The sequence below is a fragment of the Cherax quadricarinatus genome, chromosome 2 (assembly GCF_038502225.1).
Source record: "Cherax quadricarinatus isolate ZL_2023a chromosome 2, ASM3850222v1, whole genome shotgun sequence".
Taxonomy (NCBI): Eukaryota; Metazoa; Arthropoda; class Malacostraca; order Decapoda; family Parastacidae; genus Cherax; species Cherax quadricarinatus.
In genome coordinates, this window is record NC_091293.1 from 62,329,606 (window position 1) to 62,356,474 (window position 26,869).

The 26,869-nt window shown below is 37.6% G+C and overlaps 1 protein-coding gene across 9 annotated transcripts in view; it reads left to right on the top strand.

The window, feature by feature from the left end:
- Nucleotides 1-26,869, top strand: part of LOC128684126 (furin) — a gene marked incomplete at its 3' end in the record, with an annotated part of 153,162 nt that overhangs the window by 85,180 nt on the left and 41,113 nt on the right. For all 9 annotated transcript variants that reach the window (XM_070088745.1, XM_070088749.1, XM_070088771.1 and 6 more), the window contains 2 exon segments: nt 3,107-3,778; nt 10,604-10,747. In XM_070088745.1, coding sequence (XP_069944846.1) covers nt 3,107-3,778; nt 10,604-10,747 — 816 coding nt within the window.

Genomic DNA, 26,869 nt, shown 5'->3' on the forward strand with positions numbered 1-26,869 from the left:
ACATTAATTACATCAGTCACATTAATTACATATCATTACTCATGGGATACCTAGGCTTTCAAGTAACCTCGTTCTGGTAGATCCTTAACTGCTAACATTATGCTGCTCTCAGTTCCTACCATTTCCATTCAGTTCACCTTACTTCTAACATTTCTCCCTTTCCCTGTGCACCTCATTTTTCTCTCAAAAATAACTATCACTGTGCCATGTTACCATTTGTCTTAACTCAACCTTGAGTCATCGATGCAATTTTTTACTCACCACTTAGTATAGTTAAAGATTACTCTCAGACTTGTGTTATCATTTGGTAGCAGTGTTATCATCTAGTGAAAATTACTTTCACAGACATTGCAAATATTAATAAGACAAACAAATTTTATTCCTAATAGAGAAACATAAAACAAGTATCATTAAACACATTGAAAAGAAGGCCTTGCTGCTGTCAGAAAAACTAAAGAACCCCAATATAAAATGCCACCAGTCATTGAAAGCTGCACAGTAAGTGCAGTCTGCTTCAGTTAAATATTGGTGAATACAGTATAACACCAGAGACAGTAAAAGTAATGTTGAAGTTTGGCCATGTGCCTCTGCTTCAGGATGAGGGACTGATCATCTGTCAGAGCTGAGAAACAGGTTACCTTGAAATTACTTCTGTTGTCTCCATTGTTATATTCATCTGATGAAACTTGCTGTGCAAGCAAAATGATGTTTTGACAATGTGTTATTCATTAACTTGTCAACATTATTGTATATGAGTATTTTTGATCTTGGCAGTCATCTCCTGCCAAGATAAGGTGACCAAAACAGAAAATGCTTTCATTGTTATTCATTCAGTTGCTGTCTTGCCAGAAGCATGATGATATCCCACTTTGGAAGTCCCTCCAAAATGCAACATTCCTACTCCTCTTTAACCCTTAAACTGTCCAAACGTAGATATACGTTGGCGTGCGGCAGGCTCCGAACGTAGATCTACGTTTTTTTTTTTCATGCTCTCAAATGGGGAAAATCAGGGTCAGAACGCTACGCACGTGAATGTAAATCTATGTTTGGACAGTTTAACCCTTTCAGGGTCCAAGGCCCAAATCTGGAGTCACGCACCAGTGTCCAAGAATTTTAAAAAAAAAATTTGTTATTTTTTCTTATGAAATCGTAGAGAATCTTTTTGTGAAGGTAATAAAACAAAAAGTACGAAATTTGGTGGAAAATTGACGAAATTATGCTCTCGCGAATTTTGATGTGTCAGCGATATTTATGAATCGGCGATTTTGCCGACTTTGACTCCCATTTTAGGCCAATTACATTATTCCAATCAACCAAATTCTTAGCTATTTCACTAGTATTACTTCTATTCTATCGATTGAGCACAAGAAATCGCCAAGTCAACTGTTTCAACTACAAAATAAAGTGATCGGAAATTGTTAATTTGGCCAATTTAACACAAAGTTCAAAATATTCCAATTTCTAAATAGGGTCCAGAATAAACAATGTAGGCATTCCTGGCACTAAACTAACATTTCCTCTGTTCATTAGTTATGTTTTGAGGCTTTACAAATAAATTCCATTTTGATTTTTTATTCACATAATGAATTTTTATTCACACCAAAAAATAGAAGATTTACTGTTATACAATACTGTAATAATTGTATAAATATCATCACCATATTTGTGAATGTATATTAGACCCACCAGCTGACGTGTATTAGATGTGTGAGGTCGTTTGTTTACTCTTGAATATCGGCAAAAATTTAACATTTCCGCTACTTTGAGCTCAGTTTCAAGCCATTTCCAGTGCTAAAATCAATCAAAATCATCTCTATTTCTGTAATATGTCTTCCATTCTATCTAACAAACTACTTCCATTACGTGCTACATCATACCTTGTATATTTATTTATCCTCTTTTTCATAAAATATGTATTACTTATTACCAAATTTCTTTCTACACATAGCTCAATTAAAGGCTCCCCATTTACATTTACCCCTGGCACCCCAAATTTACCTACTACTCCCTCCATAACGTTTTTACCCACTTTAGCATTGAAATCCCCAACCGGAGGATCATTATTATTACCCTAACCTCTCTGACCAAAGTTGTTATGCTCTAACCAGAAGGAAATAGTGGTTACAATACTTGGAGTGTAACATTTTCATTGGGGGATGTTGTATCATCTGCCAAATCTTTTGCTTTCATAGGGAGTGATTTTCGTGTGGAAGTATGGTACTAATCTCTATAGGATTTGCCAAGTGTATATAATCATGTATCTCTCCCGTCTTCATTTTAGGGAGTACAGGCTGAGGAACTTCAAGAGTAATTGGGGTGTTTTATCACAGTTATGTGTGCCATGAAGGTTCTCTGTACACTTTCTAGGTCAGCAATTTCACCAGCCTTGAAAGGTGCTTTTAGTGTGCAGCAATATTCCAACCTAGATAGATGCTTGGCATCCCTAGTACTTTTAGAAATAAAGATATTATTGTATTATTATATTACACATTGCCCTCAAATACATCACCAGTGCCTCCAGCCTCCTCACTGCAGTGTTTAAAACCCATGCTTTGCACCCATTTAACAGTGCTGGTAAGTAAGTTTATTTAGATACATGTACAAATACAGTTACACAAATTATTATACATAGTAACATGTGTGTAAATTACCTAGGGTAACACCAGAGATGAAATTCTTAGTCTTCACCCTTCATAGATGTCTTTCCTGTGTTCACTTTCATTTCCTTGTTTTTTTTCCTATGTTCACTTTTAATTTCCTTCTTTTGCATACTCTCCTAAATTTCTCCCAGCACCATCAATAATATGATGAATATTTATCTTGAATCTTGTACTAAGATATCTATGCAATATACATTCCTAACTCCACACTCAGAATTTGTAAATCTTTGAAATTCCTGAACATATTAGTAAATGTATGTTTATCATAATTATCTAAGAATATAGTTTTTTCTGCATTCTGATTTTGTTCTAAAATACAAAATACATATGCTACAAAAAAACTGCTTTATTTATATTGGTAAATATGTTTTCACATCACTCTTTTTTAAAAGAATATAACCAAAGACTTCTTTAGTAATTTATTAATAAAAATATTTTCTTCCTAGGTTAAGTGGGTTGACCAACAGAAGTTACTCATTAGAAGCAAAAGGCAATTAATTTTTAAAACAAGACCAAGTAAAAAATATGAAGAAGAAAATGATCAATGGAGTCCCAGAGATATAAAAGGAAGAGAGAGATTTCATAGCCTTCCTTCTAATGTCCAGAATTCAAGAACTATGATGGCTAAATTGAGAAGAAGGCGCCCTGAATTTGTTAGAAACAGAGAGCCGCAGTGGAGGGCACAGGAGAATCTGGATTACTGGACAATGAAAGAAGAGGAACTGGAGATAAACAAGAATTCACTTTCACACAAACAATCCACTGCACAAGAACCCAGTTTTAAGCATAAATTGATGACCATTCCACTCTTCAGAACCATTGGCAATTCAGTTGACTTGGCCAGGGCCAGACTTGCTGCATCTCGGTCTATAAGGGAGTATGATGCACAACACTTTGTTGATGGAGATTATGCTAGACCTTATTTCCTAAGAAACAATGTTTCTTTTATTCAACCTAAGACCATTATTAATACAGAACATGAAAGCAAAGACATTTACCTCAATTCAAGTCATTCATCATTAACCACTGGAATAGATGACTTTGGAAAATGGATAGATAGCATAGCAGAAACTACAATGGCATTTAACGATCCCTTATACAAGGATCAATGGTACTTGGTAGGTTTATCATTGTACCTGGTAGAAGTACTTGTGTTTGTACCCATTATATCAGTGGTTCTTATCCTTTTTTTAAATACCTCTAACCCCCCATCACTTATTTTTTTTTTTGTACCCCTATCAAAAATAACATAAAACATTAAATTCTTTCTGAAACTTTTATATTTTTACAACAAAAACAAATGTAATGGTGATGTAGATCAATGACAGTTGTGAGAAAGAACTTAATGCATTAAGTTGTATATAGAAAAAATGCATATGTCTAATTTAGTGACTCTTTTCTTGATGTTCATTAGTGATGATGCTGAAACCAGGTTCATTCATAAATAGCCACACGTGTGCCATCACTTGCGTCAAGATGGTTTCTAGCCTTTTATGTGCAGAAATGTTGAAAGAGCTGTCTCACACAGATAGGTGGTTGGAAATGGCAAGAGAACGTTCGAAGCTTTTTCTGCTAAGTTGAGTTGTGCGCACCAGAAGTTTTGTACCATAATTGATTCATATTCTCTCAGATTTCTTCATGGGTTTTCAGTTCAGCATGCTCATCTTTCATTATTTCAGTATCATCCATGGCTTCCTTATTCATTCCTGAGCCATAGTAACCGTGGAAAAATTTAATCAGGTCCTGCAAATGATTTTTCACTTCAGTCATGATGGACAGTTCTTCTTCTCCACCAACAGCCTCATCAAGTGAAGGAAGATTAACAAAATTTCCAGTTTGAGTGAAATTTTTCCAAATTAGATGTTTTTAGTGAAGGCCAACAACTTTTCTCTGGCAATGATCATAGTCATTCTTGTTCATTGGATGGAAGTGTTCAGTTTTTTGAGGTATATGACTATATCTGCCATGTATTCTAGAGGCAAAATAAGTTCCTTTTTTTCAGAGATGTTGTACAATATATAAAGTGTTTGGAAGAAAACAGAACTGAACACTAACTTAACCCTTTCATTGTCTCCCATGGAGATGCATGTTTTTGAGATCAGTGGCACTTACATATGTTTGTCTTAATCATGGCACCCTCAGATATGCTGTGAGGAAAAATTTTGGCCTAGACATAAATTGGTCTATGCAGTGAGTGTGCATGTATATAAAAAATTCCAGCCCCACTCAGTGTATGATGGGAACAGCTAACTTCTGACTTGTGTTTTGGGCTAAAATACAGCAACAACTTTGAGGCTTTTTATAGGGTAGGTTTTCATGGTTTTATTGGCTCTTTCTTGTCACTTGATAGACTGAATGACATACAAGTGAAATGGCGATGATTTTGAACAGTTTGAGACCAGAAATGGCTTGTAATAGGCTTCAAATAGTGGAAATATTCGATTTTTGGCATTTTTTTTTTCCGAGTCTGTATTATGGATTTTTACTTGGGATGGCCTAAACCATGAACGATATTTATTAGTTATATTTTATTAGCTGAGAAATAGGGTAAAACATTTTTTTTTTTTTTTGTGATGGAATCAAAATGGAGGGGAAGTGTTATTTAGGAGAAGCCTGGAGACATGTTTCATTAACAGAGCAAACTTTGCTTTAGTGGTTGAAATTCTTCTGTGTTTATTTTGTTAATAATGGAATTTGTTGAATTTTGTGTAAAATTGAAATTGAAATGTTTATTTCTCTGTAAAGATTACAATGAGTGGTTTGCATATTATAAAACAACAATTACAAAGAAGGCCACTAGCATGCCTAGGCATTTCAGGCAGACTAATAATAATTCTTATTCTATATTACAAATTACAAATGATTAAATGGATTTACTTACAATAGTGAGGTAGTTCAGAACATTTAAGAATATAACAATTTGCAAAATTAGTAATGAGAATGGTTTTGTCTTGGCATGATACACAGTTTCTATTAAAGCTCCTGCTGTATAGCCCTTGTGGCTTAGCACTTCTTTTTGATTATAATAATAATAATAATATTAAAGCTCCTATATTGGAGTATCTCAGGCAAACTTATGACTAGCTTGAGATTTATTAGGCAATTTTATGTTCATAGTCATTTGAGCCAGGAGGAGGATATATGCTTGTGTGTGTGTGTGTGTGTGTGTGTGTGTATACATGAATGGATGGTTTTCATGTAGTTACCTGATGGTGGGTTGTGTTAGGGAGATAAGATATTTTTTGACGGTAGTTTTGAAAATGGTGGATGAGAGTGCAGTTCTAGAGTTTTCAGGCAGGGAGTTCCAGATTTTAGGCCCTTTAATGTACATTGAACGTTTGTATAGAATGTCATAGAGATTTTTAAGTCTGGTGTTGTGTCTATGGGTCCTGTTACAACTATCAAGAAAGCATTTTAGTTCAGGGTTAATATTGGAATTTATGGATCTGTAAATGTAGGTTGCACAGTAGTAAGTGTGGAAGTGTGGATGCTCTGAACAGTGAGTAAGTCTAGGTCTTTGAAGAGTGGGGGAGGGGTGTTGCCTGGGATTGGATTGTGTGATAATTCTTACTGCAGCTTTTTGTTGAGTTATTATTAGTTTTAGGTGTGTTGCTGCTGTTGATCCCCAAGCACAAATGACCTCTGGGAGTTTTAAAGAGTCAGTTTCTTAACTCAATAGAACAGAAAAGATACAGTGAAATAGCCAGGAATTAAGTCAGTTTGAACGACTGAATTAACCTAAAATATTTCTTAAAGTGGACGAAATTGCTGCTGTGTAAAGTGCTCCCCAATCCTCCTAACTTTGCATGGTGTAATTCTGTAAATTGCACAAAAAAAATTGCAATTTTGGTGTCATTTCCTTTAAAAATGGTTCTCTACCATTTTATTTATTTTCAGAAAGCTGAAAAACACTGCCGGGACTTTTAATTTTAGGAGTCACGACAGTAATAAGGTTAAATGGACCAGTGAAATAAACAGTGTCTTACAGTAGAATATATTTTTCAGTATCTTTCATAGACGATATTTTGAATTGATCAATTGGTTTGGTACTTGCAGCTGTTTTTCTTTTGTGTGTCATAGGGTACTGGCACCCATGGTTAAGAACCACTGAACATAAGAACATAAGAAAGGAGGAACACTGCAGCAGGCCTGTTGGCCCATACTAGGCAGGTCCTTTACAATTCATCCCACTAACAAACATTTGACCAACCCAACTTTCAATGCCACCCAAGAAACAAGCTCCGATGTGCAAGTCCCACTCAAATCCAACCCCTCCCACTCATGTACTTATCCAACCTAAATTTGAAACTACCCAAAGTCCTAGCCTCAATAACCCAACTAGGTAGACTGTTCCACTCATCAACTACCCTATTTCCAAACCAATACTTTCCTATGTCCTTTCTAAATCTAAACTTATCTAATTTAAATCCATTACTGCGGGTTCTCTCTTGGAGAGATATCCTCAAGACCTTGTTAATATCCCCTTTATTAATACCTATCTTCCACTTATACACTTCGATCAGGTCTCCCCTCATTCTTCGTCTAACAAGTGAATGTAACTTAAGAGTCTTCAATCTTTCTTCATAAGGAAGATTTCTAATGCTATGTATTAATTTAGTCATCCTACGCTGAATGTTTTCTAACGAATTTATGTCCATTCTGTAATATGGAGACCAGAATTGAGCTGCATAATCTAGGTGAGGCCTTACTAATGATGTATAAAGCTGCAGTATGACCTCTGGACTTCTGTTGCTTACACTTCTTGATATAAATCCCAGTAATCTATTTGCCTTATTACGTACGCTTAGGCATTGCTGTCTTGGTTTAAGGTTGCTGCTTACCATAACCCCCAAGTCCTTTTCGCAATCTGTATGGCTAAGTTCTACATTATTTAACTTATAAGTGCTAGGGTTATGGACACTCCCGAGCTTCAGAACCTTGCATTTATCTACATTGAACTGCATCTGCCACTTTTCTGACCAAGAGTAGAGTTTGTCTAAATCCTCCTGAAGTTCCCTAACATCTACGTTTGAATCAATTATCCGACCTATCTTCGTGTCATCGGCGAATTTGCTCATATCACTAGTAATTCCCTCATCAAGATCATTGATATATATTATAAACAACAACGGGCCTAAGACTGATCCCTGTGGAACGCCACTTGTTACTGATCCCCACTCGGATTTAACCCCATTTATGGACACTCTCTGCTTCCTGTCTGTGAGCCATGATTCAATCCACGAGAGCACCCTTCCCCCAATGCCATGAGCTGCTACTTTCTTCAACAGTCTTTGGTGCGGAACTCTATCAAATGCCTTACTAAAATCTAAGTAAATAATTTCAAATTCTTTATCGTGGTCAACAGCCTCAAAAGCTTTACTGAAGAAAGTTAATAAATTAGTTAGACAAGACCGGCCTCTTGTGAATCCATGCTGAGTATCATTAATCAAGCTATGCTTATCGAGATGGCTTCTTATAATTTGAGCTATAATTAACTCTAGTAATTTGCCTACAATTGAGGTCAGGCTTATTGGGCGGTAATTTGACGGTAACGACTTGTCCCCTGTTTTAAAAATAGGAATTACATTAGCCATCTTCCACATATCAGACACTACACCTGTTTGAAGAGATAAATTAAAAATATTAGTTAATGGTTCACAGACTTCCATTTTGCATTCCTTAAGAACCCTTGAAAAAACCTCATCAGGACCCGGTGACTTATTTTGCTTCAGTTGGTCTATCTGCTTCACAACCATTTCACTAGTGACTGTGATGTTACATAATTTATCTTCTTCTGGCCCACTATAAAAATTAATTACCGGAATATTATTAGTGTCTTCCTGTGTAAAAACCGAGAGAAAATAATTATTTAAAATCGAGCACATTTCATTCTCTTTGTCAGTAAGATGCCCATAGTTATTTTTAAGGGGACCTATCTTATCTCTGACTTTTGTTCTGTATACCTGGAAAAAACTTTTTGGGTTAGTTTTAGAATCCCTAGCAACTTTAATTTCATAGTCCCTTTTAGCTTTTCTTATCCCCTTTTTAATGTCCCTCTTAATGTCAATATACTGATTCATAAGATGACCCTCGCCTCTTTTGATACGCCTATAAATTCCTTTCTTATGCCCTAGTAGATATTTCAGCCTATTATTCATCCATTTTGGGTCATTTCTATTTGATCTAATTTCTTTATAAGGGATAAATGTTCTTTGAGCACATGTATTGTGTTCAGAAAACTGTCATATTGATAGGTCTCTTCGTTACCCCAGTCAACAGATGATAAGTGTTCTCTAAGCCCATCATAATCTGCTAAGCGAAAATCTGGGACTGTTACTGAGTTATCCCTACTATCATACTTCCATTCAATTCTAAATGTAATTGATTTGTGGTCGCTAGCACCCAGTTCATCTGAAACTTCTAAATTATTAACAAGGGATTCATTGTTTGCCAGAACTAAGTCAAGCAGGTTATTACCCCTTGTAGGTTCTGTCACAAACTGCTTCAAAAAACAATCCTGAACTACTTCTAAGAGGTCGTATGATTCTAAATTCCCAGTCAAGAAATTCCAATCAATATGACTAAAGTTAAAGTCTCCTAGAATTACTACATTATCGTGCCTTGTGGCCCTAACAATTTCCTCCCATAGTAGTCTCCCTTGTGTATGTGTTATGAAAGTAACATTATAATGTTTCTAGCAGCCTGTAATGTTTGAGAGCATTTATTCCTATCATAATCTGACACTTTATGGTATTCATTGTCTAGACAAATAAAATGGAGTGTTGGGGGGTGCCTTGATGCTGGTGAAGGGCTCTTGATCCAAGGTATGGTAGTTACCTTCCCCTTCCTTAGATAAAACTTTACAACCTTCCATGTTCCAAACATTACATGATTCCTATGGGTTTAGCACTTCCCTATGAATATAATAATTACAATAATAATAATAATTGATTAAAAGACACAAAGCTTGCAACAGAAGATAGAAAAATATTATAGATTACAAAGCATGTTAAGTTTGTGCACAAATTAGTTATTCATTGGAGTTTATTGATATAAAATTTGGCTTGTGTAACAAATGATTCCGTTTAAGTGCCTGAGCTTGCTGTGATGCTGAAGTGAAAGTTTATGTATTGACTCAGAGTAAAGCAACACAAGCCCCAAGCAACCAAGCACACTCATGATTAACAAACAGTGATCATGTCTCCAATATTCCTTGATGGAGCACCATGTCTCCAATGCTCCTTGATGGAGTATCATGTCTCCAACATGCCTTGATGGAGCATCATGTCTCCAACACCTTGATGGAGCATCATGTCTCCAACACTCCTTGATGAAGCATGTCTCCAACACTCCTTGATGGAGCATCATGTCTCCAACACTTCTTGATGGAGCATCATGTCTTCAACACTCCTTGATGGAACATCATGTCTCCAACACTTCTTGATGGAGCATCATGTCTCCAACACTCCTTGATGGAGCATCATGTCTCCAACACTCCTTGATGGAGCATCATGTCTCCAACACTTCTTGATGGAGCATTAAGTCTACAACACTTCCTGATAGAGCAGCATTAAGCTTCCAACACTACTTGATGGACCATCAAGTCTCCACCACTTCAGATTACCCTGTGACTGCAACATCTCCACCCCTCCTTGAGAGTCCAGGCACTGCTTTACCTGCCTCCAGGACTTGAGTCTGGTTAACCAGTTTCCATGAATCCCTTCATAAAAGTTATTTTGCTCACTCTCCATCAGAACATCCATTAAAAACTACTTGTTTTCACTCATTCCTATCTAACCAGCTGTCATAAATCTGCTGATGCTTAAGCCCCTAAAACTCATCCTTTTTTACCCCTTCAATGGCATTTTCACATATGGTGCTAATAATCTTGCTTGATCTAGCAGTGACACACAGCCATATCAACCCTTTTATATTATTTGCAGCACAACACAGGTCAGCTGGGGCATGCAGGGTATGACTTGAATGTAACATGGGCCTGGCTTCGAGGATACACAGGACGTGGTGTTCACCTCTCCATCCTAGATGATGGAATCCAAACCACAAATGCAGATATTGCAGCCAATTATGTAAGTGCAAAAATGCCTTTTAGTTTTAAATTTAGGTTAACGGGAAGTTACTGTGAACTTTCGTGATCATGTACGGTAGAGGGCATTAAATTTTGGAGAGTCCTAGACTTCTGTATTCTAATTTTGTGCATTTTTTCTGTAAAGAGATTCTGTGGTTTAATTATAAAATTAGACCAGTCAAGATGACATCATTTATCCATATAGCATTAGTATTAAAATTAAGATTTATTGAAAAGTTAACCACTCTTATCCTGTGTAGACTTACGTTGTTTTTAAGCATTAGGATTAGTCTTCCTGAAATGCCCCGGCACGATAATGACTTTCTTTGTACTTAACAAATCAAAAATTGTAATTACACACTGTAACCTTCACAAAGAAATAAAATCTTTATCTTTAACCGAAAGTATCATGCTTTACTTTGAGTCGCAGCAAGGGTCACCCCGATCATCAAAGGAGGCAATCCAACAGAACTAAATAACTAGAGACCGATATCTAACTTGCCTTTACTCTCTAAAATCTTCAAAAATAATACATAAACAAATCTACTCCTACCTACCATACCCCGGCCGGGATTGAACCCGCGGTCATAGCTAGCTGGTCTAGTGGCTAATGCGACGGGCTGGAGTTTTGAGACTCTATGACCGCGGGTTCAATCCCGGCCGGGGTATGGTTTGTTTGCAGTCGTGTCATTACGATTTCTTGAGTCTACTCCTACCTCATATCCCACAACATATTGAACCCCTGCCAGTCTGGGTTTAAGCTGAAAACAAACACAAATGATGCAATTATTCAGATGCTTGAATTACGCTTGCTCTTCATGGTACTCTGCCTTGACAAAAAACTGAAAGATAAACTGCAAATCACCCAGAACAAAATGGTAAGATTCATCCTGGACCTGGGTCCAAGAGAACATGTAAGCCTGGATGAATTACAACAATTGGATATGCTGAATATTGAAGACAGAGCAAAACAACTGAAGTTAAATCAAGTTTATAAAATTTCTCACACACAGTGTCCAGAATATCTTGCTGCTAATTTTGTCAAGGTTGGGAACCAAAACAATCATAGTACCAGGGGGAGAGAGCACAACTTTGTAGTACCCACAGTCAGTGACCAGGCCTCAAACGCCTTTTATTGTACAGCAATAAAGGAATGGAACAGATTGCCTGCACATGTCAAAGCCAGTCATAGCATGAGCCAGTTCAAGAAAAGAGGCAAAAGGTACCTAATGAATGTAATGACAGAGAGGGAGAATGATTTTTTATTTTTTTAGCTAACACACATGTAAATGTAGATAACTCTTCTTACTTTATTCTTAGTATGCATCCTTTATAGTATAATAATTTTTTTTTTTGAACAAGTTGGCCGTCTCCCACCGAGGTAGGGTGACCCAAAAAGAAACAAAAATCCCCTAAAAGAAAATACTTTCATCATCATTCAACACTTTCACCTAACTCATACATAATCACTGTCTTTGCAGAGGCACCCATATACAACAGTTTAGAAGCATATATAAAGATATACAACATATCTCTCCAAACTGTCAATATCCTAAACCCCTTCTTTAAAGTGCAGGCATTGTACTTCTCATTACCAGTACTCAAGCCTGGCTATATAAAAATAACCGGTTTCCCTGAATCCCTTCTCTTAATATTACCCTGCTCACACTCCAACAACTCGTCAGGTCCCAAAAACCATTCGTCTCCATTCACTCCTATCTGACACTCTCACGCACGCTTCCTGGAAGTCCACGCCCCTCACCCACAGAACCTCCTTTACCCCCTTCCTCCAAACTTTTCGAGGATGACCCCTACCCCGCTTTTCTTCCACTGCAGATTTATACACTATCCATGTCATTCTACTTTGATCCATTCTCTCTAAATGACCAAACCACCTCAAGAACCCCTGTTCAGCCCTCCGACTAATACTTTTATTAACTCCACACCTTCTCCTAAAATCCACACTCTGAATTCTCTGCATAATATTTACACTACACATTGCCCTTAGACATGACATCTCCACTGCCTCTAACCACCTCGCTGCAGCATTTGCAACCCAAGCTTCACACCTATATAAAAGTGTTGGTACCACTATACTTTCATACATTCCCTTCTTTGCCTCCATAGATAATTGTTTTTCTCTCCACATATACCTCAGTGCACCACTCACCTTTTTTCCTCCATCACTTCTATGGTTAACCTCATCCTTCATAAGCCCATCCGCTGACATGTCAACTCCCAAATATCTGAAAACATTCACTTCTTCCATACTTCCTCTCTCCAATGTGATATACAGTTTTTCTTTATCTAAATCATTTGATATCCTCATCACCTTACTCTTATCTACGTTCACTTTCAACTTTCTACCTTTACACACCCTCCCAAACTCGTCCACTAACCTTTGCAACTTTTCTTTTGAATCACCCATTAGCACAGTATCATCAGCAAAAAGTAACTGTGTCAACTCCCATTTTGCATTTGATTCCCCATAATTTAATAAAACTCCTCTCCCCAACACCCTAGCATTTACCTCCTTCACAACCCCATCTATAAATATTTTAAACAACCATGGTGACATTACACATCCCTGTCGAAGACCTCCTTTTACTGGGAAGTAATCTCCCTCTCTCCTACATACCCTAACCTGAGCCTCACTATCCTCATAAAAACTCTGCAGTATTTAGTAACTTACTACCTATTCCATTCACTTGCAGCATCTGCCACATTGCTCCCCTATCCACTCTATCATATGCCTTTTCTAAATCCATAAATGCAATGAAAATTTCCCTACCTTTGTCTAAATACTGTTCACATATATGTTTCAGTGTAAATGCTTGATCTATACATCCCCTACCCACTCTAAAGCCTCCTTGCTCATCTGCAACCCTACTTTCTGTCTTCTAATTCTCTCAATAATAACCCTCCCATACACTTTTCCTGTTATACTTAGTAAACTTTTTTTTTTTTTTTTTTCAACAAGTTGGTCGTCTCCCACCGAGGCAGGGTGACCCAAAAAAGAAAGAAAATCCCCAAAAAGAAAATACTTTCATCATCATTCAACACTTTCACCACACTCACACATTATCACTGCTTTTGCAGAGGTGCTCAGAATACAACAGTTTAGAAGCATATACGTATAAAGATACACAACATATCCCTCCAAACTGCCAATATCCCAAAACCCCTCCTTTAAAGTGCAGGCATTGTACTTCCCATTTCCAGGACTCAAGTCCGACTATAAGAAAATAACCGGTTTCCCTGAATCCCTTCACTAAATATTACCCTGCTCACACTCCAACAGATCGTCAGGTCCCAAGTATCATTCGTCTCCATTCACTCCTATCTAACACGCTCATGCACGCTTGCTGGAAGTCCAAGCCCCTCGCCCACAAAACCTCCTTTACCCCCTCTTTCCAACCCTTTCGAGGACGACCCCTACCCCTCTTTCCTTCCCCTATAGATTTATATGCTTTCCATGTCATTCTACTTTGATCCATTCTCTCTAAATGACCAAACCACCTCAACAACCCCTCTTCTGCCCTCTGACTAATGCTTTTATTAACTCCACACCTTCTCCTAATTTCCACACTCCGAATTTTCTGCATAATATTTACACCACACATTGCCCTTAGACAGGACATCTCCACTGCCTCCAACCGTCTCCTCGCTGCTGCATTTACCACCCAAGCTTCACATCCATATAAGAGTGTTGGTACTACTGTACTTTCATACATTCCCTTCTTTGCCTCCATAGATAACGTTTTTTGACTCCACATATACCTCAACGCACCACTCACCTTTTTTCCCTCATCAATTCTATGATTAACCTCATCCTTCATAAATCCATCCGCCGACACGTCAACTCCCAAGTATCTGAAAACATTCACTTCTTCCATACTCCTCCTCCCCAATTTGATATCCAATTTTTCTTTATCTAAATCATTTGATACCCTCATCACCTTACTCTTTTCTATGTTCACTTTCAACTTTCTACCTTTACACACATTCTCAAACTCATCCACTAACCTTTGCAATTTTTCTTTAGAATCTCCCATAAGCACAGTATCATCAGCAAAAAGTAACTGTGTCAATTCCCATTTTGAATTTGATTCCCCATAATTTAATCCCACCCCTCTCCCGAACACCCTAGCATTTACTTCTTTTACAACCCCATCTATAAATATATTAAACAACCATGGTGACATTACACATCCCTGTCTAAGACCTACTTTTACCGGGAAGTATTCTCCCTCTCTTCTACACACCCTAACCTGAGCCTCACTATCCTCATAAAAGCTCTTTACAGCATTTAGTAACTTACCACCTATTCCATAAACTTGCAACATCTGCCACATTGCTCCTCTATCCACTCTATCATATGCCTTTTCTAAATCCATAAATGCAATAAAAACTTCCCTACCTTTATCTAAATACTGTTCACATATATGCTTCAATGTAAACACTTGATCTACACATCCCCTACCCACTCTGAAGCCTCCTTGCTCATCCGCAATTCTACATTCTGTCTTACCTCTAATTCTTTCAATTATAACTCTACCGTATACTTTTCCTGGTATACTCAGTAAACTTATTCCTCTATAATTTTTACAATCTCTTTTGTCCCCTTTCCCTTTATATAAAGGAACTATACACGCTCTCCGCCAATCCCTAGGTACCTTCCCCTCTTTCATACATTTATTAAACAAAAGTACCAACCACTCCAACACTATATCCCCCCCTGCTTTTAACATTTCTGTCATGATCCCATCAGTTCCAGCTGCTTTACCCCCTTTCATTCTACGTAATGCCTCACGTATCTTCACCACACTTACATTCTGCTCTTCTTCACTCCTAAAAGATGGTATACCTCCCTTTATATAAAGGAACTATACTTGCTCTCTGCCAATCCCTAGGTACATTCCCTCTTTCATACATTTATTAAACAAAAATATCAACCACTCCAACACTGTATCCCCCTGCTTTTAACATTACTGTCATGATCCTGTCAGTTCCAGCTGTTTTGCCCCCTTTCATTCTACGTAATGCCTCACGCACCTCCCCCACACTCACATCCTGCTCTTCTTCACTCCTAAAAAATGGTATACCTCCCTGGCCAGTGCATGAAATTACCGCATCCCTTTCTTCATCGACATTTGAAAGTTCCTCAAAATATTTCTGCCATCTACCTAATACCTCCATCTCCTCATCTACTAACCCCCCGACTCTGTTTTTAACTGACAAATCCATTCATTCCCTAGGTTTTCTTCACATGTTTTTCTCACTCCAAAATTTGTTCTTATTTTCATCAAAATTTCTTGACAGTGCCTCTCCCACTCTATCATCTGCTCTCCTTTTTCACTCTCTCACCACTCTCTTTGCCTTTCTTTTACTCTCCATATACTCTGCTCTTCTTATAACACTTCTGCTTTATAAAAACCACTCATTAGCTATCTTTTTCTCTTTTATCACACCCCTTACTTCATTCCACCAATCACTCCTCTTTCCTCCTGCACCCACCCTCCTATAATTCAAACTTCTGCCCCACATTCTAATACTGCATTTTTAAAACTATTCCAACTCTCTCCATTACTCATATTTGCACTAGCCCACCTTTCTGCCAATAGTTGCTTATATCTCATCCTAACTTCCTCCTCCGTTAGTTTATACACTTTCACCTCTCTCTTACTTGCTGTTGCCATTTTCCTTTTGTCCCATCTACCTTTTACTCTAACTGTAGCTACACCTAAATAATGATCCGATATATCAGTTGCCCCTCTATAAACATGTACATCCTGAGGCCTACCCATCAACCTTTTATCCACCAATACATAATCTGGCACTGTTTTCATTACGTGCTATGTCATACCTTGTATACTTATTTATCCTCTTTTTCATAAAATATGCATTACTTATCACCAAACCTCTTTCTACACATAGCTCAATTATAGGCTCCCCATTTTCATTTACCCCTGGCACCCCAAATTTACCTGCTACTCCCTCCACAACATTTTTACCCACTTTAGCATTGAGATCCCCCAACCACAAGTACTCTCTCATTAGGTTCAAAACTCCCTACGCACTCAGTCAACATTTCCCAAAATCTCCCTCTCTCCTCTACACTTCTTTCTTCTCGAGGTGCATAAATGCTTACTATAACCCACTTTTCACATCCAACCCTTATTTTACTCCACATAATCCTTTAATTTATACATTTATATTCCTTCTTTTCCTGCCATAACTTATCCTTCAACATTATTGCTACTCCTTCTGTAGCTCTAACTCTATATGAAACCCCTGAACTAATCTCATTTATTTCTCCTCACTGAAACTCTCTTACTCCCTTCAGCTTTGTTTCACTTAAGAGCGAGGACATCCAGCTTCTTTTCATTCATAACATCCACAATCACCTCTTTCTTATCATTCACACTACATCCATGCACCTTCAAACATCCCACTTTGACAGTTTACTTCTTTTTCTTTTTAGTAAGCTATACGGGAAAAGGGGGTTACTAGCTCATTGCTCCCAGCACTTTAGTTGACTTTTACAACACCACTCTTCAAGAACTTGAACTTACTTAATATACAAAAATATACACACTTATTATTGTGCCTACTATATATACAGAACATTAAACTCCAATATAAACCCTCCACTCAAACTCCTCCTAGACAGCTACGACCGAACACAAAGGCATAACACGAGGCACAAAACACTTTTTGACATCCCTTGTGTCTGTCTCACACTATGCAGATATGCAATGCACGTAAAGTGCTCAAAGATCTAGAACTCTTTGCCCAAACCAGCAAGAGGTCCCCTTCCCACAAATCAATTTAGGACTGCACTTTAAAGATCATCTCTTCTCTCAGTAATAACCATACCCACACTATGCTAATCTCTGACCAAATTTGAAGCAACTCTCCCAGATATTTTATTATCCCTTATCTATTAAACCATTATTACAAACCTAAAAATGTATGTTTGTATCATAAATTTTACTACCTCATATTAATAATAGAGTAAAATATTTAATATTTGAAATTGCCACTCTTTATCTGTTCTAGACTTAGTACCCTTTAAGTACATATTAGGTTAAGTCTGCCCAAAATGCCTCAGCATGATAGTGGCTTTCTTTGTACTAATCAAATTATGAAATGTAAACACATATTGTAACGAACTGTGTGTAAGTGTCTGTTTCCACACACATAGTAACCTCTGCAAAGAAATAAACTTACGTTTTGTTTTGTTTTGTTTTATGATTTGAAAAGGAATAATCTGCCTTGGTGCAAGGAAATGATGTGTACTGATTCACATGAAATTCGAAGAAGTTGGAGTACTGGTATGTTAACACCTACAGATTGTGGGAGTAAGACACATATGCACAGTCAACACATTGAAGGAGACATTTTGCACTGGTTGCTGTTGCAGTCTGATCATATTGTTTGAAACATCTAAAGGTTGAAAAAAAAATTCTTTAACTTACTGGCCACCTCCCACCAAGGTAGGTTAATCAAAAAATGAAAAATTCATTCACCATCACTCATTCAATAGCTGTCTTTCCAGAAGAGCAGTGCAGACATCACAAATGTCCCTTCAAACTGCAGTGTATCCCTTCCTTTCCTTCAGAGTATAGGTACACTTGTACCTCATACCTAGTACAAGGTTGGGATTGTTCTTGGAATCAGTAGAGCTCTTCTGAATAGCTTCAATCTTTAATGACTGGTACATCTTATTAAAAGAATTATACTTGTGTGTTTAGGCTGTATATACATATATATATATTTTTTTTAACACAGGGTTTGACAAGGATGCGGATTTGTCAGTTTACCAGCATAGTTATTGAACTTGGAATTGTTGGATTTTATGTGATAACTGGAGAATGCATCTTCTGTTCGGCTTCGGACCCAAAATGTTGGTGGCAGTTTACCAATTTTTTTTTTTTTTTTTTTTAAGGTATTCGGAAAATTTAAATATTGTTTTTAATGGGATTATTCATGGCTGTCTTATCTGAGGGGTTTCAAACTTTCAGTGCTGATGTATCTTACCAAGAGAAAGCTTTGGATTGTTATTGGACTTTTAGGTCATTGAAGGGATGGAAATTACAGTTTCTGAAAAAAAATCCCTTTTTCCATATAGGATTGTAGAGCATTTGAAATAGAACTTGAAAATAAAAACTAACAAATATTGGCATTTCATGTTTTTATGTTATTTCGTGAATGAAGTGTGTCCTTAAATACTGTATTACAGTGGACCCTCGACAAACGCTATTAATCCGTTCCTGAGAGCTCATCGTTAGTCAAAATAATCGTTAGTCAAGTTAATTTTCCCCATAAGAAATAATGGAAATCAAATTAATCCGTGCAAGACACCCAAAAGTATTGAAAAAAAAAAATTTTAGCACATGAAATATTAATTTTAATACACACAAACTGAAGAAGACATGCACAGTTACATGACACTTACCTTTATGGAAGATCTGGTGATGATTGATGGGATGGGAAGAGGGGGGTGTGTTGATGGTCTTAGTGTTTAGAAGGGGAATCCCCTTCCATTAGGACTTGAGGTGGCAAGTCCTTTTTCGGGGTTACTTCCCTTCTTCTTTTAATGCCACTAGGACCAGCTTGAGAGTCACTGGACCTCTGTCGCACAACATATCTGCCCATAGAGACCTGTACCTCCCGTTCCTTTATGACATTCCTAAAGTGTTTCACAACATTGTCAGTGTCACCATTAAACACTTGTTCAGGTTTCAGTCCTTCACTGTCTATGTACAGTGGACCCCCGGTTAGCGATATTTTTTCACTCCAGAAGTATGTTCAGGTGCCAGTACTGACCGAATTTGTTCCCATAAGGAATATTGTGAAGTAGATTAGTCCATTTCAGACCCCCAAACATACACGTACAAACGCACTTACATAAATACACTTACATAATTGGTCGCATTCGGAGGTGATCGTTATGCGGGGGTCCACTGTACTCCTTGAATTCCTGCACATATTTTTCAGCTGCTTTTTGGTCCAAACTGGCAGCCTCACCATGCCTTATCACACTATGTATGCCACTACGATTCTTAAATCTCTCAAACCAACCTTTGCTGGCCTTAAATTCACTCACATCACCACTAGTTGCTGGCATTTTTCTAATTAAATCGTCATGCAACTTCCTAGCCTTTTCACATATGATCGCTTGAGAGATGCTATCTCCTGCTATCTGTTTTTCGTTTATCCATACCAATAACAGTCTCTCAACATCTTCTATCACTTGCGATCTCAGTTTCGAAAACATAGTTGCACCTTTGGCAAGAACAGCTTCCTTGATTGCCGTTTTCTTGGCCACAATAGTAGCGATGGTTGATTGGGGTTTTGTGTACAGCCTGGCCAGCTCGGAGACATGCACTCCACTTTCATACTTAGCAATGATCTCTTTCTTCATATCCATAGTAATTCTCACCTTTTTTGCTGTAGGGTTGGCACTAGAAGCTTTCTTTATTCTCTATAAGGATTACAATGCTGAGTTTACAGAATTTGGTTATTGTGTGGTTTACATGTAGTAAAATAATAATTACAGAGTGTACCACTAGAACACCTAGCATGGCTAGGCATTTCAGGCAGACTTATATTAAATCTTAAGTTTAAAATATTACAAAATTATGAGGTAAGTTGGTATTATGGCTAAGTGACTAAATACTAGTTGTGAGTTTAGCAATGTGAATGCTTTTGTTTTGGCACTATACATAGTTTCAGTATTGGAGTATCACAGGCCAACTTATGACTAGTTAAGATTCATTATTTTGAGATTGAGATTGATATTTCTGTTTATGGTCAAATGGGTGAGTGAGTGTAAGTGTGAACCACCAGGTGGTATTCGTATTATTAGATGACAGGGTGTATCAGGGTGATAAGATGTTTTCTGATGGTAGTTTTGAAGGTGATGAATGTGTCTGCAGTTTTGGAATTTTCAGGTAGGGTGTTCCAGATTTTAGGGCCTTTGACATACATTGAATTTTTGTAAAGGTTTAGTCGGACATGGGGAATGTCATAGAGATGTTTGTGTCTGGTGTTGTGCCTGTGGGTTCTGTCACAACTATCAAGAAAGCGTTTTAGGTCAAGGTTAATATTGGAATTTAAGGTCCTGTAGATGTAGATTGCACAGTAGTAAGTGTGGATGTACTGAACAGGGAGTAAGTTTAGATCTATGAAGAGTGGAGGGGGGGGGGTGTTGCCAGGGATGGGATTTAGTGATTATTCTTACTGCGACTTTTTGTTGGGTTATTATTGGCTTTAGGTGTGTTGCTGCAGTTGAACCCCAAGCACAGATAGCATAGGTGAGGTATGGATATATAAGTGAATGGTATAGTGTGAGAAGGGCAGTTTGCGGCACGTAGTATCGTATCTTGGAGAGGATCCCAACCGTTTTGGATACTTTTTTGGTTATGTGTTGGATATGGGTGCTGAAGTTCAGGTTGTTGTCGAGGTATAGGCCTAGGAATTTGCCCTCATTATGCCTGGCAATTAGAGTGTTGTCGATCTTAATGTTAATTTGCGCATCTCCTGCTCTGCTACCAAACATAATGTAGTAGGTTTTGTCAACGTTAAGTGTAAGTTTATTGGCTGTCATCCAAGTCGATATTTTGATCAGCTCCTCATTAACAATGATGTTGAGGGTGGCAAGATTAGGGTGAGAGATGACATAAGTCGTGTCGTCAGCAAAGAGAATGGGGTTCAGGTGTCGAGATACATTTGGAAGATCATTGATGTATATGAGGAAGAGCAGGGGACCAAGGACACTTCCCTGCGGAACTCCAGTATCAAGTGGCTGTGTTGTCGATGCTGTGTCTTTAATGGTGACATACTGATACCTATTAGTAAGGTAAGATTTGAAATATGCAAGCACATGGCCTCTTATACCATAATGGTCAAGTTTGTGGAGTAGGATGCCATGGTCAACTGTGTCAAAAGCTTTTCTTAGGTCAATAAAAATTCCTAGTGGATATTCCTTATTTTCCAATGCTGTGTAAAGCAGATCTAGCATTTTTATGATTGCATCGTTAGTGCTTTTATTTTTCCTGAATCCAAATTGGCAGGGGTTGAGTATGTTTTGTGGCGTTATAAATTAATACAGTCTCCTGTGCACGAGTTTCTCAAAGATTTTGGATAGCAATGGTAAGTTTGATATTGGCCTATAGTTGTTTAAATCTGTAGGGTCACCACCTTTATGTATTGGTGTAACCCTTGCCGTCTTGAGTAATTTCGGGAAGGTGCTAGTTTCTAGTGACTTGTTAAAAAGTAATGAGATAATATGCGAGAGGACATGGGCCACTCTCTTGTACAATAATGGTGGGACATGAGACAGATTCCCTGAGTTATTTTTAAATGACTTTATAATCTCGGTGACTTCCATGGGCTCAGTTGGAGCAAGATAGAAGGAATTTGGGAAATTCCCATCTAGGTAGTCCCCGGCATGGGCATTGGTACGTGGGATTTTATTGGCGAGATTAGAACCTATGGTTGAGAAGAAGTCGTTTATCTTGTTAGCTGTGTCAGTGGGTTGCAGTGGTGTTTCATTAGGTTTAGTTAGGACAATATTCTTGGGTTTTTTCAGTTTGTGGGTCCCTAGAATCTGAGAGAGTGTTTTCCAGGTCTTTTTTATATCTCCTCTTGTGTCAGTGAATCTACTGGAGTAGTATAGTTGTTTGGCTTTCTTTATTGCTTTGGTGAGGACTGATGAATAGTGTTTAAGAATATCTTTGTGTATTAAGCCCTGTCTATATTGCTTTTCATATTGGTGTTTCTTATCATTGGATTTCAGAATGGTGCTGGTTAGCCATGGGCAACCAAGCCGTTTGTTTGTGATCTGTTTCCTCTTTATAGGACAATGTTTGTTGTATAGTCTAAGTAGTTTGTTAAGAAAAATGTCTGTCCAGTCATCAATACCATTGGCCTTGGAGAATTCTGTAGGCCAGTCAACAGTCTCTAGGTCAGCTGTGAACTTCCTTATTGAGGCCTCATCATGGAGTCTAAATGAGACTTTGTTGTATTCAAGTGGTGGTTTACTAATGTTTGTCAAGAGGAAGGTAGGGTAGTGGTCTGTAGTGCTATCTGTGATTATCCCTGAAAGCAGTGAAGAGTTTTTACGAGGATAGTGAGGCTCAAGTTAGAGTATGTAGGAAAGAGGGAAATTATTTCCCAGTAAAAGTAGGCCTTAGACAAGGATGTGTGATGTCACCGTGGTTGTTTAATATATTTATAGATGGGGTTGTAAGAGAAGTAAATGCGAGGGTCTTGACAAGAGGCGTGGAGTTAAAAGATAAAGAATCACACACAAAGTGGGAGTTGTCACAGCTGCTCTTTGCTGATGACACTGTGCTCTTGGGAGATTCTGAAGAGAAGTTGCAGAGATTGGTGGATGAATTTGGTAGGGTGTGCAAAAGAAGAAAATTAAAGGTGAATACAGGAAAGAGTAAGGTTATGAGGATAACAAAAAGATTAGGTGATGAAAGATTGAATATCAGATTGGAGGGAGAGAGTATGGAGGAGGTGAATGTATTCAGATATTTGGGAGTGGACGTGTCAGCGGATGGGTCTATGAAAGATGAGGTGAATCATAGAATTGATGAGGGAAAAAGAGTGAGTGGTGCACTTAGGAGTCTGTGGAGACAAAGAACTTTGTCCTTGGAGGCAAAGAGGGGAATGTATGAGAGTATAGTTTTACCAACGCTCTTATATGGGTGTGAAGCATGGGTGATGAATGTTGCAGCGAGGAGAAGGCTGGAGGCAGTGGAGATGTCATGTCTGAGGGCATGTGTGGTGTGAATATAATGCAGAGAATTCGTAGTTTGGAAGTTAGGAGGAGGTGCGGGATTACCAAAACTGTTGTCCAGAGGGCTGAGGAAGGGTTGTTGAGGTGGTTCGGACATGTAGAGAGAATGGAGCGAAACAGAATGACTTCAAGAGTGTATCAGTCTGTAGTGGAAGGAAGGCGGGGTAGGGGTCGGCCTAGGAAAGGTTGGAGAGAGGGGGTAAAGGAGGTTTTGTGTGTGAGGGGCTTGGACTTCCAGCAGGTATGCATGAGCGTGTTTGATAGGAGTGAATGGAGACAAATGGTTTTTAATACTTGACGTGCTGTTGGAGTGTGAGCAAAGTAACATTTATGAAGGGGTTCAGGGAAACCGGCAGGCCGGACTTGAGTCCTGGAGATGGGAAGTACAGTGCCTGCACTCTGAAGGAGGGGTGTTAATGTTGCAGTTTAAAAACTGTAGTGTAAAGCACCCTTCTGGCAAGACAGTGATGGAGTGAATGATGGTGAAAGTTTTTCTTTTTCGGGCCACCCTGCCTTGGTGGGAATCGGCCAGTGTGATAATAAAAAAAAATAAATTAAGGGGGGCTAGTATATTGGTCCATATGTGGTCTATTATAGTTGCACTTGTTTCAGTGAGCCTGGTTGGTTTAGTTATTGTTGGTATGAGAAGTGTGTTGTTCATATTGTTGATGAAATCAGTTACAGGCTGATCATCTAGTAGGCCAAGGTTGATGTTGAAGTCTCCAGCTAAGAGAAGGTGGTGCTTATTCATTTGTCTGTTTGCTATTAGTGCCTTTAATTTCTCACTGAAGTTTGGGATGTTTGTGTGGGGTATCCGGTAAATGGCACCGATTGTTAAAGGCGTCTTAAGGTTTATTATAGTAAAATTAGCAAAAATGTATTCTCCATATTCATAACTAAAGCAATTGGTGCTAATACAAGATAATTGGTTAGAGTAATAGAGTGCAATACCACCCCCAACTTGGTATGGTCTGCAGTTGTGGATTGCTGTGTATCCTGGTAGAGGGTAGATATCTATTGTGTCCTGTTTAAGCCAGGTCTCAGTAAGAATAATGCAGGAGAAGGGTGTCTTTAGTGATTCAAGGAGTGCCAGGAGGTCATCATAGTGTTTGCTTAAGGACCTGATGTTGTAGTTAAGTACTGATAGACTTTTATCATTGTTTAGGATAGTGCTGGCTTGTGATGCTGTGTAGTAAAGGCAGTTACTTTCCAATAGGTTTTGATTGTGTGTCAGATTATGTAGGTTTAGATCAGGGTCAACGTGATCAATCATCTTCTAGGTTTAAATTATGGTTATTTATATCCTGAGTTGTGTGTTGAGTTTTAGTACTGATATCTGTAGTGGTGGGAAGTTTGGACAAGTATATAGCTATAGCATTTTGGTCATGTAGAGTATAGTCACTAATACACATAATGAAGTTGGTGTTGTCTATGTGTTGTGCTGGAATGAGCTAAAGTACAACTAGGTATAAACTAATAATATAAAAATACAAATTAAAAATAGCACAAGACTCACTTGTAATTGCACTAAGGTCTAATGTAATGACTTTGGTATAGTCTAAGTATTGAGCTGGAATGAGCTATAGTACAACTAGGTTTAATCTAATAATATAAAAATACAAATTAAAAATAGCACCAGGCTCTCACTAGTAATTACACTATGGTCTAATATAATGACTTTGGTACTGACTATGTATTGAGCTAGAATGAGCTATAGTACAACTGAGTTTAATCTAATGATATAAAAAAGGCACAAGACTCTCAGTTGTAATTGCACTAGGGTGTTATATAAGTTGTTTACAAGAATTAGAGTATAACTAGATTTAAATTGACAAGATAAAATATACAAGTTAAGGTAGCAAAAGAATAAAAAAAGTAGAAAAAAAAAATATATGAGGTAGTTGGTACTAGTTAGCAAAAGATAGTTAAGGGCCTTGAACAATAATATAATTGAAATATATACTAATTGCACACACAATATAGTCACTAAGATATGAAAACAATCTTAGAGTAGGACTTATAATATAAACTTATAATATAAAAATACAAATTGAAATGGTACTTGCAATTGCACTAGAGTCTGGTATGGGTTGTTGACAAGATCAAGAGTATAACTAGATTTAAATTGACAAAATAAAATTCACAATTAAAGTACCAAAAGAATAATAGTAAAAAATAACAATGGTAATGTCTTGGTTATAATATGATAGTAAGATGGTAGACAGGTACACAGGTACAAAGGATAATATAAAGGTTGGAGTTGAATATACAAACTTGAAAATTTGGCAACAAAATGTTATGGGAAGTATAAAATAATGTTTAATGTACAAAAGTAAAATTGACTGGTAGTAAATATGGTGTTTAATAAAATTTTAGTAAGTAATAATGATTACAAAAAAAGTGAAAAAGTAATGTTTATTTCATTCAATATTGCACTGGTAGTTATACTTGAGGTTATTTGGCAGTACAAGGTAATTAAGAGTACTCTAAGATAGTAAATGTGGTATTAAAACAGGTAAAGGTAATTAGACAAGTAATGGTTATTAAATGTCAAAAATGTTAAGAGTAAATTGAAATTATAGTTAAAATGGTAATTATTAATTTTAGTAAGTAATATCAATTGATAGTATTTAAAAAAATGTGAGGTAGTAATATGGACAGAGAAAGTATCAATTCAGCTAATGTTTATGCAAACAATAGTTAGTTTAGTTTAATATGTTTATTATGCACCCCATACCCATCCTGTGGGCGGTAGTCAAAAGATTACAGAGGTACATAATTGGTCCAGGGACTGGACTCCAAAGTTTTGATAACTGAGCAAGTTACAGAGGTAATGAATTCACAATTTACAAAGGTAATGAACTCACAAATTACAAAGGTAATGAACTCCAGGTAGGTCTAGTCACAATCATGACAAGTTACAAAGGTATTTACAGATTACAGAGGTACATAATGGGTCCAGGGACTGGGCCCCAAAGTTTTGATGGCTGAACTAGGTACAAGGTAATGAACTCACAAGTTACAAAGGTAATGAATACTGTAAGAATGGTTACTTACGTTTATACATGGCTACAATCATGAACAAATTATAGTGTAATGAGCAATTCACACTTCCACACCCGGTCACAACTGTAATGAGTTGCACAGCGAGCGCGCTAGTCACGCCGTCGGTGCTCCGGGAATTTAAGTGTTTTTGAGGGCTACCTAAGTGTTCTGCAAGGGTTGCTAAGTGTGTCAGGGTAGTCAACAATCCTAGAAGTGTTTTTTTTAATTGCCTGAGCCACATAAGTGTGGGGAGAACCACAA